Source organism: Leptosomus discolor, chromosome 3, assembly GCF_034619465.1.
Source record: "Leptosomus discolor isolate bLepDis1 chromosome 3, bLepDis1.hap2, whole genome shotgun sequence".
Classification (NCBI taxonomy): Eukaryota; Metazoa; Chordata; class Aves; order Leptosomiformes; family Leptosomidae; genus Leptosomus; species Leptosomus discolor.
This window is the reverse complement of record NC_141393.1, coordinates 35729018-35743334: the sequence shown is the minus strand read 5'-3', so window position 1 is coordinate 35743334 and position 14317 is coordinate 35729018. Positions and strand designations below refer to the sequence as shown.

At 35.1% G+C, this 14317-nt stretch overlaps 1 protein-coding gene across 2 annotated transcripts in view; it reads left to right on the top strand.

The window, feature by feature from the left end:
- Window positions 1–14317, top strand: part of FMN1 (formin 1) — a 178775-nt gene that overhangs the window by 94568 nt on the left and 69890 nt on the right. For both annotated transcript variants that reach the window (XM_086462891.1, XM_086462892.1), the window contains one exon: window positions 7914–8001. In XM_086462891.1, the coding sequence (XP_086319017.1) occupies window positions 7914–8001 (88 nt within the window). The remainder of the gene's footprint in view (window positions 1–7913; window positions 8002–14317) is intronic.

Here is a 14317-nt window from a genome sequence, read left to right as displayed (position 1 = left end):
GTATGCTGTGCTTTTGTTCCTTACAGCTGATAGACATCTGCCATTTTCAGCCAGAAATATCTAAATCTTGTCCTACATAAATGGAATGGATGGTCTGTTTTGCAGTACCATTTGGCAAGTTATGCTCAGAAGGGAAACTTCTGAGTATATGTTTATATTCAGAGAGAGAGAGAGAGAGAGAGACTCATATATATGTAAAATCTACTTACAATATAATAAATAATTTATAAAATAAGCATTTATAATATAGAATATATTTGTAGTCATACTTAGTGTCAAAGTAGGAGAATACATTGAGGATTCTGTGGACGTCCGTGCTTTGGTATTTTCACTTATGACCTGGATAATGGAATATTAATTCTGCAGCCACCATGTAGTTGTGAGAGGCTTCAAATCTACTTGAGCAGATCCTTTAGGAAGCTTTCATGTATCAGAGATATGGTCTAAAATACAGGGATAAGCACAAAGCTAATAGAGTTAACCACAGTTAAGGATATTCAGATACATAAAAATAAGAGGAGGTACAACTGACCAACTAACTAGGTAATAGTTTAGTAGAAAGGATCTTGGGATTATAACGGCTCACAAGAGGAACATGAATTGTCACATCATGGTACTACTAAAAATGGAAGACAAAACTCTAACAGATCAATAGAAGTACGGCTTGCAAGACAATCTATTCAGCCATGTCTCAGTTAAGAGCTGCATCTAGATCTAGGTGCTACAGCCCTTCATTAAAAATGTTTATTAACTGTCAAGAGTCAAGAAGAGTGAGACTGATGAAAAGTGTAAAAGGAGTCTCTGAGGAAGAAATTTGATTACTATGATTGTTTAGTCTGGAAGAGAGAAGGACACAGTGTCATCAAGTGCATGCAGCTTCTGCAAAGAAAAATTATGCAAAGCTTTCTAAGAGTAAGGATACCGAAGGAATGCAGAACGATTTTGGCTAGGGAAATTATGTTTCTGTATTGGGAAATCTTTAAGAAAATTTGTTTAGAATGATGCACATGTAGTTGTTTCCGTCTTGAAGTGCAGAAATGCTTTGGATAGCACTTTGGGTGCCTTTCCAACGTTATAATTCTGTTACTCAATTAAAAAGCATGAAGTCCACTTTCTGTCCATTGACTTAGGGATGGAAACAGCCGACTATCCTGTTTTCCAGAGTGGAAGCACTTTGATGATTCCCAGATTCGTTGCTTTTGTGCCTGCCTGCCAGAAAATTGCTTATTGATTGAGTTACACTAGTTTTTAGAGACTATTATCCTGACATGAGGATGAAATTATTAGAATTTTAAATTGAACTGTTAAAAAAAATAGGTATTCTAACAAGTATGTGGGGGGAAAAAAAGGAAGGGAAGTTCCAGCAGCAGTGGTAATATAATTTGTTAAAGGACTGCATAGAGGGTAATTTTATGTATTTTTAGGCATATGATAACAACTTTTGGAAAAATGTAGTACGTTCACTTGATAGTGATTCAATGTAAAACTAATACAGTTTAAATGAAGGTCAGATACACCTTTCTGGTACATTTACATATTCTTGAAGTTTGTTGTGGTAATGCTTAACTGGGCTTAGAAGCTCTGCAAAGTGTGTGGCTGCTCATGCTTCTTCAATCATGCACTCCTTTGGAAAATTTAGCAGCTTTGGAAGAACCTCGTAATCTTTTTCCAACCCTACATCCTCTGAAATATTTCAGGAAACCCTTACTCTTGTGCGTTTATCTGCTCCGCATATATGCAATCTTGTAAGTAAAAAGTTCTATAGTATTATGTAGGCAGTGATTAAAATAAATACTCTAGTTTTCTAGTTATGTCTTGAGAGTAGAATATATCTTTTCTGGATGGGGTGAATTTGCTGTCTAGATTAATATATTAGTTATGTCCCAGTAATAGAGCAAAATAGTGTGTAATATATTTAAGAATTAATAAATATAATTCTTTACTCATAAGAATGCTTTTGAAATGTAAGGCTAAACGCATTATAATCTTATATGAGGTAATACAATGCAGTGATTTTTCAGATGTGATATCTGTGAAATGGAAAACAGACTATTAGTTGCATCCTGATTTTCCCAGAGACTCTAGATGGATAACTAATCTATAGTGGGATTTATTTCCTACAATAGTTCTGAAGTGGTTGAATTTGCAGCAGGCAAAGTTGAAGTTACTGGACAAAAATAAAGAAGTTCATTAGCACCTGAATATGAATCAAATAAATTTCTCTCTGGTTTTGGCTAATACGGTTAGCTTAATCTAGATATGTAAATCACTGGTATGATGCAGCTTGGCAATATACATTGGATCTGAAAGTATTTATGCCATGTAAGGTGTTGTGGTCTTTAGTTAAGCTTTTCAAATGCACGTAGTTGGTCCCACTTTCAAAATTGCTTAGAAGTTAACAGCTTCTTGGAAATTTTGAAAATTCTTGGAAATCACAGGTTATTTTAGTACATACTTCGATTTAGGTATTGAGTCTATTGGACATTTAGACTTTAAATGCCTTTTGAATACGACATATTTGTAACTCCTATTTTTAAAGTATCACTGACATGCTTGTGAAAATGTAACTTAATCTAGACTGTTTTCATCGTAATTTCTATATTTTCTTACACTTAGATTTCAGTTGTAGCATTCTGGACATATGATTTCTGTACCTATTGTACTAACACTCATTAAAGCATTTGTCTAGGAATGTATGTTTTATTTGAAAAATATATTGTAAGTTATATTTGTGAAATTGTAAATGGACTTCAACTATAAAGTTATATGTATCAGAAATGTTCAACTGTAAGTAGATTCAGTACAGTACCATTAAGGTCCATAGCTGTTTATGAAAATAATGAGTACTGAAACCAGTTAGCATATTAGAACTCTAACCAATTTTTCTGGGGAAAAACAAACAAAGAAACAAACCAAACCAAATATCGCTTGTTTTCTAAAGAACTCAGCTTTCAATAGATAAAAATAAAACTTGAAGGACTCTGAAAGTCTTCCATAGATGTTTCTGTGTCAGATGAAGAACCAAAATTTTACATGCAAACAATTGTGCTTTCATTCATTCTAAACCATTAACATTTCTGGTCTGTACAGATCCATGCAAGCTGATAGGCACATGTAATTATTTTCAAGCCATAGGTTCTCCCTTTCCTGTTTGCAGAACCGAAATATGTTCTTGTAATACCAAATAGAAGAAAGGCAAAACTAGGACATATATTTTGGAATGAAATACAAAACATGATTCATTATTAAGCTGTGATACCCTGTAAGCCTGAAAAAGAGGTAATTTAGGAAAGAACATTCTTTTGCTGTGATTTATTCCATATGCGTTCTGTAGCTTCATCACTGGACTTACACATATTTTGAAGTTGCATTAGTTTTTCCAGTATATTTGAGCACTTATTAGGAACTTATCCTCAAAAACTCAAGTATCCTCAAAAACTCAAGTATGCTTCTATACTTTTTCAAGAAGCAGGATAGTTGGATGTTTGTGATGCCACTCTGTCTTCATCCTACAAAAAAAAAAAAAGAGTAAATGTCAAGTAATTTGTGTCAGGTGTATGCTCCAAATGAAAGTCCATCAATCATTTTTGGCCCTTTAGTGCAATGATTATCATTTCAAAGACACAGGAGGACATTAAAGATAATGGCTTTTCTGTTGTCTATTATCTCTAACAGACTTCATATAATTATTAACATGTGTTCTCATTTAAGAAGAGTGTCAATATTTTGAGTGAATTGCATTTTTTTAACAGAAAGGGATATGTCTGTCAGCAAGTTTTTTGTCCATCTGACTAAATGAGGAATTACAATTAATGAATTTTGTGTTTCCGCAAGAAGGGCAGATATTGCAGAAAACGTTGGAAGCTTTGCAGGATTGAAACACAATGACTGCCTTCAGCTGTCTGCATAAGATAATAAACAGTGTTCAAACTTGAGTAGAAGTAGTAAAACTCTAGTGCGTGCTCTTCTGAGGCACTCTCACTTTCTTTTTATTTTTTGTGCCGTACTGAGAAGAATGAATATGGCATTTCCTTGTTTACCACAAAGCTGTGAAGTCATGTAGGATATGGAAAGTATTGATAAAGGGTAAATATCTACTTTGTGGCTGTGTTTTGTTTTTACAGTTTTGATAGGATTAAAGATACTGAAATAACTTCCTTACTAGCTCATTTCTTACCTCTTATTTTATCCTGAGAAATTGCTATTTGCTTGTCCTTTAGCAAAAGGCTAAAAATAGCGGGGGGTTTTCATCCAATAGGATTGCAAATAGAATTACGTGTCTCCTAAAATATTTTAAAAAAATATTTAAAAAATATAAAGCTATGATTCATCCATGTTAAATAATAATTAAAAAAACACAGTTAAATTTGGCTCTCCTTTGAGTAGGAATAGAAGAGATAATGTCTAGTCTTAGCTTCTGAGATTTCATTGGTAACTCTTAGGGTGTTTATGTCGAATGTCTTGAGGGGCGTACTTAGTTACTTCTTGTGCAGGATACTCTTCCTCTGTTTGAAGAGGGTTTCAGCAGACTTCTTACAGGTCCAGGCTGTTGACTTCAGCATAAAAATTAATGAGTGGGAATGGAGGGAAACACCGTGATATGTAGGACAGCTTTTTAGCTTATGGTTTCTCTCAATAAATTTAAATATTATGGAAAGAATCCATGCACCAGCAGGAGGAAGGATTTAGCTTTTAATCACTAAAGTAAACTGAATCTGTTCAGATTTCAGCACCAGTAAGTGTCCTGGACAGAACGTAGACATTACAGTTAGACAAAACAGTGAAGTCTGTTGTGTAATATTTAATGAAATACATTTCTGGCTACATTAGAGAAATACCTTTTAATGGGAATGACAGAATAATTGATGAATGTATTCAAGGTTCAGTATGTCTCCACTTTTAAATTAGATGATAAATATTTGAAAGGAGTAGAAGGGACACTTGCATACAGCAAATCAACTAACTTAATAACATTTAAAAATAGTCAGGGAACACCACATAGAGCAAATAATGTTATGGATCAGTGAACTGAATGAATTGTCATTAAGCCAGAAGATGCTGCATCCATTACAGTCATATATTCATAGTCTGGAGGAGTGGCAGACAGCTGGCAAACCCTGCCAGCTGGCATAGCAGCATCAGCTGGCGTCAGCTGGATTTTAGCTGCTTACCTGTCACTGCCAGCTACAAGCAAGTCCCAATATGCTGAGAGGTGATCAGTGATTTGTCTTTTAAAAGCATAGACTAAATAGTTCAATACAGTCTTTACAAACTTCCGTTTTATTTGCCTTACGGTTTTTAAAAAATGCTGATTTTTGTGTGTCTCCTTTCCATCTGGACTTCACACACATATTTAATTCCCTGTCAGTGACTTCCCCAGAATAACTCTAATTCGGGAAAAAATTAAGATCTCTGAAAACGTGTTCTCTGTGTTACTACTGATTATATATTTTTGTTGCAAAAATCTTTCAAGTTACACTTTGGATCTAAACATCTAAAAGCAATACTTAGCATTACAGCTGTGATTTTAGAGTAGTTTTAGGCCCAATTTAAGCTATTCTGTTGTCTTGTTGCTCTATTTTTGCTCTCTAATGGATAAAATATTAGCCTTCAGTTACGCATTTCAGTTAGTTGAAGCTATTTCAGGTAGTCGGAGTCTAGTTTGATGCCTGGTAATTGTGACCATGTGTACATTTGTCTCAAATGCTTGTGAACATACAGTTAGTTGGCCATCTTAAAATGTGAATCTCTGGTTTAGCTTTTAAAATTATACAGGGTCTTTAAAATTTTTTTCACTAATCTTTTAAGGAGGAAGTCTTGCTTAGCAATGTGAGCTAGTTTGATCATATCTGGAGAATGTATTAGCACTTAGAAATACTTTAATAGAATGATTTCAAATGTCATATTGTCTACAGCAGATATAGTCTGGAAAGGTTTTGCCTCAAACTAGGCATGTCTAATGGGATTTATGACAACCTATGAATTTGCCCCTGAACAAGGTCAACTTCGAGGTCAGTGAATGCTATACAAATTGCATACTTCTCAAGGCTGTAATTATCCCTGTAAGAAGTTAATGTGCTGCGAAGTTCAGCATATTCATGTAAAGCTTCAGAAATGACCATGATACGCTGAACAGTTACTTACATTTGCTCTGAAAAATCACAGTCAACAGGATGTGATGCTTACAGGGTATTCATTTATGGTAACTTGTAGCCAAATCATCTTGTCTGCTTGTGTAGTCAGGAGATAAAGAGCCTGAATTCTTTCTCGTTTGAAGAAAACACTTTGAATGGTATTGCTTTCTTAATATCGGGCAAACGTGCTTTACATATAGGCTGAAAAAACCTCTCAGGATAAATTTTATTTCCCATTTTGGCAGAAATATGCAACATCTACTTTAACATAACTTCGTTAAATATTGAGTCCCTACAACAGGGACATAAAATATCTGTCAGATCTTTGTTGAAGGCAACATGTCTTCCAATTTGTTTATCTATTGTCCAATTTCAGCAGTCTATAAAGAAGAACTAACATTGGATTTTCAAGTGAAAATGTTACTATCATTTCTCTTTTTCCTGTGTTTTTCAACAACAAATCTACTTTTATGTAGGTGAATGACTAAGTAGTTGAACAGTTAAATATTCCTAAATCCCATAAAACTTAGGTAAGAAAAGTTTGTTCGAGTTAGTGTAAATTTGGTCAGTCTGTAAAGTGAGCATCTATAGGAATATTACAGGGATAAGGGATAACAATTACTTAAAGTTTTTAATATTATTAATTATCCAAATATTAGTGTCACCCAACTATTAAAATTAAATTTGGACACATAGATCAAATATTGTTCAGATACTAGGAACATAAATTTAGGGAAAACTTAGTTATTAGGGGAAACTTAGCTATTAGTTTTGATTTTACATATGAGTTAGTAATTTAAATAGTATTTGTTCATCAACACTATGAAGTAAGCCAGATGCTTGGATCTGAACATTCTTACTTTGAAGAACTTAATGTCTGTATTGCATTTTCAGATGTGCTGCTGTCATATCTTCCTTATGACATAAATCAAAATCACAAATACCAACAGTCCGAACGTTGTGGGAAGTTTGTTTTTGACATTTCTGACATCTGAACTACACTTCTAGAATTCTGATTGTTTACTTTTCATTACTCTATTTATGGACTGATCCACATTGGTATCACTAATTTCAACCAGCCAAAATAACTTCCTCAAAGTTTCCTTTCTTCCTTTTTCTTCTCTTTCCCACCCGACATCTGAAAAGATTACAATCTGAATGTCAGTATATTATACTAACAAGTGTCTGTCAACCAAATTGTGAACAAAATCCTCAAATCCTTGTGAAGTGTCAAGGTGTGGAAGAAGCGCACTCGGACAAGAATGAAAGAAATCCTTTCAGTAGTCCCTAGTGTTCCAGAAAGAGTGTTGATAGGGCATAAGAAGACAATTTTCCAATTCTCCTTGGTCAGGAATTGATCCTTTGTCAAAAAGACTTAAATGTTCACAGTGAAATATAAACTAGCAGACAAACTAAGGAGCTTGTGATATACTCAGTGTGTCTTAAATAGTTCTGACCTTATCACCTTAAGAAGGGGGAAAAAGTATATTCCAGAATAAATATTTTATGTGCCTTTTTTTTTCTTCTTAATAGCATCCTACAAGTAAGAGGTGATGTTCTTTACTAGACCTGGTGAGAATTCAAGCTTACATTTATCAGCTGTTTGTTAAGTTGCAGAGCATAAAGATGAAGGTCTCACTACCACATTTAAATAATAAAAAGGTTTGATGTTTGGGGGGACATTGAGTTGAATTCACAAATTAACTTCTGTCATTAATGTGAGTGAATCATTCGTAGAGTGTTCATTTTATCTCAGATCATTTTGCATCATCTTTCTAGATTATCAAATTGTTGGATGGAAAACGGTCTCAAACTGTAGGAATTTTAATATCCAGTTTGCACCTGGAGATGAAGGATATTCAACAAGGTAAGTGTTTCTTACACTTAATGTATCATATCGGCATGGACATTTTCTCATAGCCCCCTTCAGAGAATTTCGTATATTACAGAATGTGCTTTGAATGCAGTCCTCCTTAAGTTATCAGGAGAATCATTCTTCCATTATTTTCCAGTGTATATAAAAGTTTCACCTAAATAATCAGAATTGAATGTAGGTACAACTCCTTCTGTACTGTTTCAATTTGCATATCATTTTCAGTACAGTGTTTTCTCAAAACTGTTTCTTATCCCTCCCCTACAGTTCCCTCTTTTTTCTTAAGTCCTCCACTGACAAAAATTAAATGGAGGGCTTATATATAAATCTTTTGGGCTTCAAACATGCAGTCAGTATTTCTTGAATGTTTAAATTTTTCATTAGCAGTATAAAAGCACATCAGTTTGGGAGCACATCCCAAACTGATGCAGCTACCACATAGCAATCAGAAAGATGATTACTGGATGGCATTTTTCAAAGTGTAGGGCTACTCAGTGTATAAATTCCATTATTGCTAGAAATTATTTGTTTGCCAATACAACTGTAGAGAAACACAGATTTTCAGAACACTGGGGTAATTCAGATTCTGCTTATGTTCTGGATTTAAAAAGATATTGTTTAAGAATATTGTTTATTTCTTTTTCACATTAAAAAAAGGAAAATATTCACCATTTAAAACACAACTGCTGGAAGAATTCAAGTTAATGTCTCCTTTCTGCTATTGTTTTCCCTCCATCACATGCAAATACTGGGTAGGGTGTTGAGATGCTGCTGGCATTGATTATTATTAATTTCAGAAGAGCCTTTGAGCATCTAGCACTTTAAAAGCACAAGGGCTTACAGATGTCTCTTGGGATGGAGGGAAACAACAAAAAGAAGGAATAACTTTGTGCCTGCCAGTATTGTGTGAAAGGTATCAGAATGTGATGTGATGGAAAAAAACTGCTGTTACTAAAGGTCTGAATAATTTGCTGGCAGGAATTATGACAGAATAGGGTAGGATAGCAGCTGTATTATAAATACTGGGTAGTATTCTTAAATATCTTCAAAGATGTTTTCATGACTTTTTGTTTTCCATGCCATGATGTTCTACTAAAATAGAACATCTGTCTGTCTGTCTATCTGTCGTTTGCTGTGCTTCTATAGCTTTTGAAACCCTCTGGACAATTTATACCAAATTTAAGAGAAAATAATGCCAAATGTTTGGGTATGTATACACTAGCATTTTAGCTTGGATTAGCAGTGCACTTTTTAGTCAAATCTACCAGTTGTCCCCTTTGCAGTGTTTGCATTGCAGAGCAATGTAGAGCAGTCTCAGAGTGCACAAACATCCTTCAGAATCAAATTAAGTGAGAAGATGCGCTTTAGGAGCACACCAGCAGTCTCCACCTATAGCAGGCTTTAAATTCTGCAGGATCAGATGAGAGGTAGTTAAAACTCCCTGAAATGTGTATAGTGTGAGCACTGGATCCCCAGTACCAACTGTTGCTGTCTACAAATCCATTTCGAAAGACTTCACTACTTGCAGTTGTAGACATAGCTAATGTAGTCCTACACGTTTAATGAAAATTTGAGTATTGGTAGAAGAGAGACACCAAAACAAGTGCTGTCACTGAAGGAAAGTTTATAACTCATCACCCTCTCTATTCTGAGGTAGCAAATGACTGGCCTGTCACCACATGTGTTGCTCAAGGCGGCAATAAGATATGCTGCCTCTTGCTTATGGAAACAGCTAGGAGATACAAACAGGATTTGGGAATGCTGTTAGTGGAACTTTTTTTAAAATATATTAACAAACAGGATGAGAGATTCTAATCAAGGTCTGTGTGCAGAGACTATCTGGGGAAAAAAAAACACAACAGTTCACGAAACTCTGGGAGAGCATCTGTTCTGTAGAGAGGATCTTTAGAAATGCATAGTGCAATGAAGACAACAGTAGAATTATGCTTGTTTCTCTTTTAGTGTGTGTTTATCCCCTAGTATTTTGTTTAATTTAAATCTGTGTGCAGTCCTGTCTATCAGCAGACAAATTCTTTGAAGACCGCTATAGACATACTGGATGAAAAAAATATCATAATAAGCTAAATAGCTCATGACAACACCTAACCAAAAAGCGTAGGATCATGGGGTGATGAATGTCAAAGTTCTTTTTTTTAAACAAAGTGAATTTACGTGAGAAAGAAACATGAAAATTACTCTAAGAAACATGAAAATTAAGCACTCATCCCTTTTTCCAAGCCAATTTCCATTGCATAGTTCAGTATGTGGAAGACAGGGAAGAGAAAAGTTAATGATCTTTGGCAGCTTGCAACAAAAAGTGGAGAAACTTGAAGAAAATCAAAGTCAAAATGGAGGAAAAAAAAAAAAGGTGTCTAATTTTATTTCAATTTTTTCTGACCGTGTTTGTTGAAAAGCCACGTACAAATGAATTTACTGTCTGTGTATAGTGAACTGGTTACTCTGCCTTAAGTACCAGAATACAGAAATACAGATGTAGAAAAACTGTACTCAAATGAACTGCCCTATGCATACAGATGCATGCAAAATTGTAGAGAAGACAAAACAAGAGTAATCACAAGAAAAATTACACCCTTCTTTAAAGTAGTGTGAGATTGCTGCATCTAGAGGATTACCCTCTCAAATTAAAGTAAATAGCTTGGCAGCATAGTCTGTAGACAGCTTAGCAGTGCAAAACAAGCAAGTGACCATATCTGGCACCCAGATGTTTCACTTTGCATTTGATAATAAGCCAGCTACCACACTTCAGGAAGGGAATCTCCCACACATGTTTGAGAAAGTGAAGTTCATCCTTTGCAGATAAGTTTAAATTCATGCTGTATCTGAGTATGGCCTAGGGAGAAGACAATGTAAAACTGAATAATTATTTTGGCTACTGTTGGTATTCTGTGATGCAGAGGGAAAGTTAATACTATGGTGCTGCACCTGTCCTAGTACTGAGCTTTTTGGTAGGTGGAAGAGGAGAAGAAATCCTGGGTGCTGTAATGTTCTGAGAACACTAGCAAATTTTATTGGTGAATCTAGTTCTGAAGAGAGTAATATAGTTTCTGATTAGACCGCTATAAATATTCATTTCCTGAGCAGAAGAAGAAGACAGAAAGTCTGTCTGTCTTAATGTGCTATATAGGATCTGTGTTTGTATTTAAAAATCAAATAGCAATAATCAAATTGTTCATAGCTTTGACATGATTTTCAAGGCGTCTTCTCTGCATTTTTTTAAAACCTTTCTAAAGAAAAGATGAGGACTAGTGGGGATCAGCTGTTAGGTAAGGAACATGCTTTAAGACTACACACTTAGAGAAGTTATCTCCATTTTGTATCAATGCACTTCTGTCTTTGCCTGTCACTGTTCACCTGAAATATTACAGCTTGAGAGACAGGCTTGTGGCTCAAGACTTCTTGTGTGGCTTTGCTGTTGAAATATTACAACTCACTCCACAGTGAGGTGTTTCAGTGCTGTTTGTAATGGGAAATGCTGATTATGACAGTATGCAAAGACCCTCTGTGGGCACCGGTCCCAACTTTTTACAGGATAACATTCCAGCCGCTCAGGCAGTTCCCAGTGTAGTAGCTAGCAACAGCAGTATACTGGAAAACACGTAATAATACTCTTTGCAGCCTATGTCATCTGTGCTGGCTCCTCATAAGCTACTGAGATCTTTGTTCAAGAGTAAACTGGCAAAATTGTGGCGCAGCCCAGATGAAAAAAGAAGTTTTAGTTACAGAAAAAAGGATGCAGAGAAAATGTAAAAGCCCATGTCCAAAAGAGTGATTCTCCCAAATCCCTCCCTACCTCCATAATACCTACATTTTGCCACTGAATTTTTGGGACACCAGAAATTCTGCTTCTGTACGTTGCTGGAAATAGTTAGCTGTCTAATGTCCCTGATTTCCATCAGGAAGCATAAACTAGGTGATCTCATAGTTGGTGTATTTTCCTTGGGACCAAATCTGAGATGCAGTAGATCACACCAGATGCACACTTTATAGCTTATTGCACTCTATGTGGCAATAAAGTGCCATACTACTCTACTAGAACAGCCGCAGGCTTTGCTAGTACATTTACCAAGGCAAGGGTTTAACACTATAGCACTGCAATGCTGACAGAACTTAGCCTATGTGGCAAGAGGGTGAATTTAACGCTGTTCCTTGGCATTGAGACTACTTTTAATGCTAATTTAGGTGGGGTTTTTTTTGTTTCCTAGATTTTAAGCAAGTAAATATAATGTCTGAGAGTCCATTTATTAAATCAGAGTGGCACTGGTCAACCTGTAGTAGCATGTATGGGGACTTGGTATGTTTATTGTGCATTTGGAACATTTTTGTGTTCACCAACAGAGTAAATTTTCTATGCAGGGGCACATTAAGCTTTGAAAAAATTAGAGAAATATATCTGATCATACTTAGATGGGATAGATTAGAATGGATTTTGTTAAAAGGCTTGGGTCACACCATCTGCTTTTGTAGATTCACTTTCATTGTTGGTGGTTTTTTTGATTGCTCCTTGGTTGTGGAATATACTTTTATTATAGTGTCACAGTAATGATATTCTGATGGCAAGTAATGCAAATAACTGTCATGCCATTATGCATCAATTTTTTTTTTTGCGTGGCATTGTAGGAGGAGACCAACTTTCTAGAAAGGACACAGTTATACTATTGTACAATGTCATCAACCGGTTGAAAAGTGTTTGATTGGTCTTCTCCAACTTTGTGATTTACCCTCCATTGTCCACATATTAGAGTAAATAATTGGAAGAATGTGAGCAGCAGATTAGCTTACCCAGACTGATGATCAGTCCAATAATCATTCTAGTTCTATATTATCTTTCTAATCATCCAGGGATTTCTATGTGGTCTTCCTCTAAAGAGAGGCCATAGAAGTTATATAAATAGGTTGCATTGTCTCAGTGCAATTTATGGTGTATGGCACATGTAAATTTTAGAGAACGGTATCATTGATAACCAGGCACTTTTCATAGCATCTGAAAGACTACATTTTATATGTATAAGGCGAACTATTCCAAAGCAACTCTAATCTGCAGACCTCAGTGTGCTCAGAATTTCTGAATCGCAGTTTGTGTTTTAGTTATATCATGCAGCACAAATAGTTTCACAGCTCCTTTCTCTATTATATTTTGGAAATACTTCTGGTTAAACGCTTTGGAATATTTCTTACTTGCACTATATGAAAAGAGTTTTGTTCGGGTTTCAACTAAAATACTTTGCAAGATGGAAGTATAGATTATAAAAGTTTAAAAACTGTTGTTCCAAAGTTGTGTGACTTTTCCGCCTACACAGAATGTTACATGTATGCACTCTATATATATACTGTATATTATGCATGAAGTATAGAGATAGCTGCATACCCATCTTAGAAGATGGGAAACAATTTTCTTTAAAAGTTTTTTTCTTTGTTCTGGAAAATTCACAACATATGTTTTTGTGAATCTGCCTTGGGCGTCCAGCCTGATGTGAGTAGGTTAACACTAGTGCCAGAGTCTTTTGCTTGTGACTTCTTGCAGCAGTTGAGCTTTCTTAGTCTTCTGAATCTATGTTGTACCCATGGTGCTTCTTTGTAATGTATATTTTAATATTTTTTGTCTTGCGCAATAGTTAAATCCTGGAGAAAGCCTTTAAACAGTTTAGAACATATCAATTTCTCAGAAGTAAACCAGAGTGATTTGGATATTTTAGGCAGTTTTGCCAAGTAGGGAGTTGTATTTAACAATCATTGTCATTTTTTAGTTGACTAGATCAGTCACAATCTAATTTAGATTTCCCAGTGACAGACTTCATGTTCCAATGAAGTCAAGCCTTACTCAGCAGAATGTACTACATAAAACAATAATGTGCTTCCAGATCAAATAAATGTACCTTTGGCAAATTCTTTTTATTTAAATAACATATTTTGATTTTATCATTAGGGAGCAGTTAAGGTGAGTGTTTCATATTTCATAGTTTAATTGTCACATTAAGTGGTTTGATACTGCTGAGTATATGTAAGCTCTGTCAGCAGGAATTAAATCCTGATTTTGCCAAAATGTGTTTAGTAGGAGTGAGGCTGTATATCAGAGTCAGCCTTAAGACTGTTGGTATTTAAGCTGGTTAAGAAGAGAGGAGTATCATTTTCATACTTAACCTCTTAAGTTCTACAGTTGTATGTAGACTGCACACAGTATGCTTTAAATTCTCAGCTGTTCTTTGGTTTACATTTTTCAAGTGGTAAAACAGAGCATGTGAAAAATATGTACAGCAGGGAATCTGTTTTTTACAGTTAGATTCATTTTTAA